General features: G+C 35.5%; 1 protein-coding gene across 1 annotated transcript; it reads left to right on the top strand.

The window, feature by feature from the left end:
* The first annotated feature begins 2,508 nt into the window (after positions 1 to 2,508).
* Positions 2,509 to 7,303, top strand: Strip (striatin interacting protein). Its single transcript, XM_026810694.1, has 11 exons — positions 2,509 to 3,194; positions 3,510 to 3,626; positions 3,691 to 3,974; positions 4,051 to 4,549; positions 4,619 to 4,832; positions 4,917 to 5,071; positions 5,141 to 5,385; positions 5,450 to 5,677; positions 5,754 to 5,925; positions 6,009 to 6,213; positions 6,304 to 7,303. The coding sequence occupies exons 1-11, from the start codon at positions 3,192 to 3,194 to the stop codon at positions 6,567 to 6,569; spliced, it is 2,388 nt and encodes a 795-aa protein (XP_026666495.1). The 5' UTR covers positions 2,509 to 3,191; the 3' UTR covers positions 6,570 to 7,303.
* Positions 7,304 to 7,343: the final 40 nt, after the last annotated feature.

Raw genomic sequence — 7,343 nt, 5'->3', positions numbered from 1 at the left:
AATACATTAAATATCAAGTAATACATTTCTGTGTTAATAACAGTAATAAATGTAGTAAATATCAAGTAATACTTTACTGTCTAAAAATTTTTCAGCACAGTAATAAATTCAGGAAATATATAATACATTCAGAAAATGTATAATACATTCAGAAAATATATAATACATTCAGAAAATATGTATTACATTCAGAAAATATATAATAAATTCTGAAAACATGTAATAAATGCAGAAAACATGAAATAAATTAAGAAAATATATAATTAAAAAATTATGTAATAAACACAAGAAATATGTAACGAAGACAGAGATCAAAGCATGATTGCAAGATCCAGATGTGGGAATGAGGAATTGAATAATAAGTATTGGATTAAGGAAAATGAAAAGGTATGTAGACTATATACTGTAAAGAGATGGAAAGAGAAAACAAAGAAGAGGAATACTGAAAGGAGACAAAGATGGCACAAAGTGGATGTGAAAAAAACATTGTCAATAACAGTGATAAATTCAGAAAATATCATACAATATATTACCGTTTAATAATTTTCAATAACAGCAATAAATACAGTAAACATCAAGTAATACTTTGCTATTTAAAATTTTTCAATAATAGTAATAAATTCAGGAAATGTAATAAATTCAGAAAACATTAAGTAATACATTTCTGATTAAAAATGATCAATAATGGTAATAAATTGAGTAAATATGAAACAAAACATTTCTATTTACAAATCATCAGTAATAGTAATAAATACAAAAAATAAATTCAGAACATATGTAAGAAATTCAGAAAATATGAAATAATTCATTTTTAATTTCAAACGTACAGTAACATACACCCTCATCCAAAAATATAAGGACGTCTCATATCATCGCATACAAAATTTAACTATTAACACAAATTAAGTGAATTTTACTAGTTGTATGACTTTATCTTAACAGGATGGCTATACGTACTTGCTGTTTATGTCATTAGGTCATCACTTTATCACACTTTATTTATTATAACCATGGGCTATGGTTACTTGCAGTGCGTTTACTTTGATATAAATACTTTCTTGGATGAATTCTTTGAACACATAACAACTTTAAGGTTTATGACTGGGTTTTTATTCATGTTGGCTTATTTGTTTACTTTTTTAAGTAATATAATGTTTTAGATTATGAAAGTTTGACTCTGTTTATTATATGTACCTTGCAGATTTTATACAGTTATGAAAAATAGACTATATAAAAGTAATAATTGTAATATTTAAAACAATTCAGAATATCAAAAGCTGAATGAATGTTTCAATGTAGAACATGACCAAACAAATGTTTATGTAAAACACAGCCTAAGTGTTTTATTTTACACAGTCTAATTATATGTAATTGGCGAGAATTTCTAATTCGTAAAGATTTCTATTGTTTCTCAATAATTCTTCAGGTTTGTGCCTTAATACTTTTAGATTCGGGTGTAGTTCAACAAGCCTAACCTTTATTCATACCATAACCACATTTCGTGCGTCAACATAATAACGTTGCTCAGAATGTATTATGTGTTTTGAGTTTGTTTATTACAATATATAATCTATAGGTTGAGGTTGTTTATTACAATATATATTCTATAAATGATCGTATACAAATTAATGAAACTAACCAAATCGTGCACTGCAGACTCTGTTGTATATTCCTCACAATTGTTGAGAGTTTGTCAACAGTATTGAATACGTGCTGCATCCTTTCTTCTTTCGTCATTATATTACTGTTCCGCAAATAGTTAGTTAACAAAGTAAGGTTAAAAAATACTTTTTTTTACGATGCACGGTACACGTAAACGCGGGAATGCGTCAGTGACACTGACTCAGCGTTGACATGGGAGTGCTCTCAGTGCAGTGATATAAAATTTGCGGAATTTCGATCGCCGCGCGTACGGTGAGGAAAAGTGGAACTAAAAGTCTTGATGTAAGGTTTTGCGGATTTTTCCGCCCATAGCGTAGACCCAGTCTAGCATGCTGTTATGTCTTAGCTTTAAAGTTTGAACCTAGCCGCGCGCGTAATTTGAACGACGTACCACTACACGCGTAATTTTTCCGTATACGTGTATCAGGTAGACGGCAAGACCCAAACTGCAAACCTGCCCTTTAAATGCTCGTGTCTCGAGGATCCTTCAATGACCAGCAAACGCTTTCGCCTCAGCTCCTTCGTTTTCGCGTAAAGGGCTGCAAACGAGTCACGCTCAGCGATTGCACGTGCATATATAATTTTTTTTTAACAGCCATAAACATTTCAATGAATTTAACGAGATAACTGTATGTACTTTATATAATAACAATAATGAAAGTTGAATAATTAGTATGAAAAAATAATCTTATATAATAAATTTTATTAATAATTNCACGGATACAGTGCGATAGTGTGCGTAAGTGGAGGGGCAGATTCTCGGTGGCTCCCGTCCTCAACCTGGCCACACTGCTCCGCACTCCGCTGTGTGAATTTGCAGCTTTGAGTTGGTGCTCGTTTGCTCGAATGAGTCTGTCAAGTCAAGTCTGTCCGCACCGGCGATTTGAGTAAATGCTCAAGATGATGTCTTAAAAATGAGAAACGATTCTGAATACCGGCGGCTATAGATGCTGATTTCTTAAAGTCTTCAATTTGCCACCATGGCTAGTTAGTTTTGTACAGTTTAGAGTTCTTGTTATACGATACGAATTTTGTTAAAAGGAATGAAACGCATCGATTCTTTTTTTTTGTTGAAAAGAAATCGGTGACGAGAGTGCATCGTTTGATGGAATAGAATGTTGAAATCGATTCGGGTCGGTAGGAGAGAAGTATCGATTCATGAATAAAGACGGAAACGGTAGTACGTACGTAGCTGCGTTTCTGCAGTGGCTCTTGTAAGATGCGTTGAAATGCGTGACGTAGCGATGGATGCGAATGAGAAGGGAAAACACTTTATACACCGAATGGTTGTACAGCGATCAACGAGTGGCCAAGTGAGTGAGTGGCTCGTGAGACGAGTGTGAAGATCCTGCGGATCGTGTATGACTGTAATCTGTGTGGATCCAGTCGTTTCTAACCTTTCTGACAGAAGCGTATACCAGTGTTTGATCTCTTGATTATCACTGTCTACTCGTCGAGTTGCGCCGATACGTGAATAACGCCTCGTTACCCTTCGTCGAACGCTAAACGTTGAAATTCATATATACAAAATGGTACGTATCGTTATAGTTTGCAAACGAAGCATTAGCATATTCCTTGAGATCGAACGACTCCTGAACTTTTTTGAGAAATTATAAGAATCGGTTTATTGAACGATGTGAAAGATATTTGAGAACTCGTTAAAAATAACGAGCAAAAGGGTGAAACTCGTGTCGTACAGACCGTTTTCTGAAGAGTCGTTCGCTTTTAAGAAAGTGTCGAAACTTTTGTAAGATCCCGTATGTTTATAAATTACGTTTGACCGAAGTGAAAATCCTGACATCGTGATAGTAACGTTCTCGTGTCTTTTTACATGTTTCTACGTTCAGGAAACGGATAAATCTACGGATTTGGACTTTGTTTACGATGATGCGGATAACTATACCAATGAAATTGCTGAATTGTACAGCTACTCGGAGCAATCTGAATTACAAGTTAATCTTAATGTGAGTATAGGCGTGTCTGTATAACTTTGTCGTGGACTAACGACGTGTATGTGTTCGCATCTAGGCGTTTGAAGAACAAATGGAACTGTATAAACTGATACCTTGGTGGCAAAACATCTCCGAGACTCAACAGAAGTCTGCGATTTATAAGCTGTTGGATCAATTAGAGGTTTCTAATAAACTATTGAGAATGAAGGCGGCAAGGTGCTTCTTGTATTTGGCTCAAGGATGTTGGGCCGAAGTACAATCTGACGTAGAACAGCAAGAGTGGACCAGAAAAAATGTTATGTTGTTGTATGAAGCTGGAGTGTTTTCAGCATTTGTTGAACTACTCAATATTGAAATTATGTACGTTCATGTTCGTGACACGACCGAATTTGACATGTTCACGCTTTTTCATTCGCTTGGGTCCTCGCGTTTTCAGGAATAGTAAACGAGCTGCTTCTGCGATGAGAAAAATCTCGGTTAGTCTTGATGATTCTACAGACTTGAGAGTAATTTTGTCCGTCTTGTACATTATGACAGAAGTGATGAGAGAAGAAATGAAGAGTTTGGACAACAGTATTTATAAGGACAACGTTGAATCTTTTAAGGAAGATTTGATACATCCGTATGGTGGGGACTTACTTATAGTTAAACTCCTTGGTATGGTCACGTTCTTTTGTAGCGGTGCAGCTCCTCACTTTCCAATGAAGAAAGTTCTTTTACTTTTGTGGAAGTTGATCTTGGTGTCTCTGGGAGGTATTGATACTCTGAGAGAATTGAAAAAGCAGTACCGTGAAGAAGCTGGTCTTGAGACGATACAGGAGGATACTTTAGAGGTTGCTAAGACGATGAGACCTAGTTCACCTCCGGTCAGTGCGACGGATTTGATAGAAACGCAGAATCAGAAGAAGTTTCAGAATCATAGATCTTATCGACGAGTATGTTCCGTTTTAGTGTTAAATGTTCTTTCGGATTTCCACGTGGCGCTTGATGATTTATACTTTCAGTTTCTGATGAAACAAAGTTCATTGGATGAACCGGGCTTGGGAATGGAATACGAAGGCGGAGAAATGGGTAACAATAGCACGAACAACGATGGTGAAGGAGAACCTGCTGTGTTTGTGAACAATTCTTCGTGGGGACAATTAGGTACTTATTGTCAGAATGAAAACAATCAGCCTCCACCGAGACCTGATACTCCACAACTCCTGAAAGGGAAAGGTAAAATATTTATTGTTGCATTTCAGACTTTAATCGTTAATGGACTTAGTGAACTAATTGTTCCCACCGATACGCTTTTGATAGGTTTACCGTGGACACCGAAGGTGAGACAAAAGGATGTAGACAGTTTTCTTGAAGCGTCGAGATTAAAATTTGTCGGATATAATCTAGTAGGCGACAGACAAAGTTTGGCAGGTTTGCCACAACCAATACTTGAAGGTGTTGATACACTGAAAAGAGTGAGTTGGGTCAACGGACGCTGTGTTTAAAGACTTGTACGAACGTAGTACATACTTTGATGTTTTCAGCATATGTATATATCATTGGCTGAAGTTCAAATTCAGAAGGAAGAACAAATGCTCAGAAACCCTATAAGCACTCCGAGGTTTCCGATTCGTCAAACACCGACAGAGATTGTTTATCATGCCATATTACCGTTTGTTCCTCAATATATGATTGCGTTGTTAAAAATTTTATTAGCAGCTGCACCGACCAGTAAAACTAAAACCGACAGTACCAATATCATGGCTGATGTCCTGCCGGGACAGATGCCGTGAGTTCGCAGTTTTTTATAGATCGTCTCGTAGATTTAATAATGTTTTGTAACGTTTTTACAGAATGACTGTCTTTCAATCGATGAAGCTCGGTATTGATGTAAACAGACATAAAGAGATTATTGTTAAAGCTGTATCAGCTATACTACTTCTCTTGTTGAAACATTTTAAGCTGAATCACATTTATCAGTTCGAATTCATGTCGCAGCATTTAGTGTTCGCTAACTGCATCCCACTCGTTTTAAAGTTTCTAAATCAGAATATTCTGGCTTACATTGAAACTAAAAACATGCAAGTATTGCCAAGGAACTGAATTACAAATTTTATTCGTTTATAAATTTTTTTATAAAATTTATCTGTCGAACAGCATTCCTCTTTTTGATTTTCCTGTATGCGTTATTGGAGAGCGACCAGATGGACCTATGGAAAATTTTGAAATCGGAGATCACGTACCATACTCGTGGAGAAACGTCTTTTCTTGTATTAATTTATTACGTATTCTTAACAAACTGACGAAATGGAAACACAGTAGAATCATGGTATTTTCGTTGTGTTCAATCGTTCGACTCGTTCGTTTTCTCTTTAATTTATCGTAGATAATTAATCTGACTCATTGTTGCAGATGTTAGTCGTGTTTAAATCGGCACCTATCTTGAAACGTACGTTAAAAGTTAGACATGCAATGATGCAGTTGTATGTTTTAAAATTGTTAAAAATGCAAACGAGGTACTTGGGTCGCCAGTGGCGGAAGACTAACATGAAAACGATCAGTGCGATTTATGCAAAAGTCCGACATCGCTTGAACGACGATTGGGCGTATGGCAATGGTAATATATACCTTGACGAGTACTTTTGAGTGTTTGTATAGAGTAGAATTTACGTGTGCTACAAATTTTACGAGTAATCGTTTTTAATAGATTTAGAAGCCCGACCTTGGGATTTCCAAGTAGACGAATGTGTGCTACGTTCATGCGTTGACCGATTTAATAACTTACGCTACACCAATATTCCCAAAGATAAGGACATGGAGCCTGTCGACAATTCTGTTACATCGGTACTTGGGGTAAACGTAGATTTAAGCGATGAATTTAAACAACATTACGAATTATGGTTACAGCAAGAGGTATTTCAAAGAAGCATTAAATGGGATGAACTACTGGATCCCGCGGCGTGTGAAATTTAAATCTTTAACAAGTGTAAAATAATATACCTATATATAATATATACATTAAAATCGTATTTTCGTCAGTTCATAGACCTGGATCGAATTTTGACGTTTTTATAACTTACATACAATCGTGAAGTGTTCAAAAGAAACATTGCCATATCGATGTATCCGAAACTGAGAGAATTCGTGTTTTGTTTATAATACCCCGAACAGTGAATGGTCCTAATCTGACGAATGTTTAAAAAACACTAGTGACTTTTCAAGAATGGTTTATGAGATCGCGTAATTTTTTACATTTTTGTGTGTGTATTTAATTCGTGCAATGCATATTGCTCGTAGCAATATTTCATTATTACCGTTACAGTTGTAAGTGAACATATACATAATCGCCTTTGCCGTCGCTATAGTCACGAGAATTAGGACAAATTTAATGAAGTATGTTATTCGTATCCTTACTACTCATATTCATATTAACTGAGTTTCTTACACATCGTCTACATTGACATTTATAAAGGAGCCAGTGTTAAGATGTATAATGAATTCATTTAGTTATAACTATTTTCTATGAAACATTTTTGAGCATTTTGTAAATTGAGTACGTTCTCTTCGTTATTAATTCTGACATCGATGCGTGCTCGACCTGTGTGTTTATGTGTAATCGATTTCTTTATGAGAAAGAACGATAGAAGAAGTGAGTTGAACAGCATAATCAGTTGTATATAAATAAATGCATAACGCAAAACTATGAAGCACTCGGTAAAGTGCTTTCCGCTCATGATATTTCATTTG

This window comes from Ceratina calcarata, unplaced genomic scaffold (genome assembly GCF_001652005.2).
Source record: "Ceratina calcarata isolate Rehan_Ccalc_2016 unplaced genomic scaffold, ASM165200v1 scaffold169.2, whole genome shotgun sequence".
NCBI lineage: Eukaryota > Metazoa > Arthropoda > Insecta > Hymenoptera > Apidae > Ceratina > Ceratina calcarata.
This window is presented reverse-complemented; position numbering and strand designations above follow the sequence as displayed.

Bases quoted from the DNA above. Each gene is read 5' to 3' on its own strand.
- Strip (XM_026810694.1), top strand. The intron at 5,926-6,008 runs GTATTTTCGTTG...TCATTGTTGCAG, and splicing joins GGAAACACAGTAGAATCATG to ATGTTAGTCGTGTTTAAATC. The intron at 6,214-6,303 runs GTAATATATACC...CGTTTTTAATAG, and splicing joins CGATTGGGCGTATGGCAATG to ATTTAGAAGCCCGACCTTGG.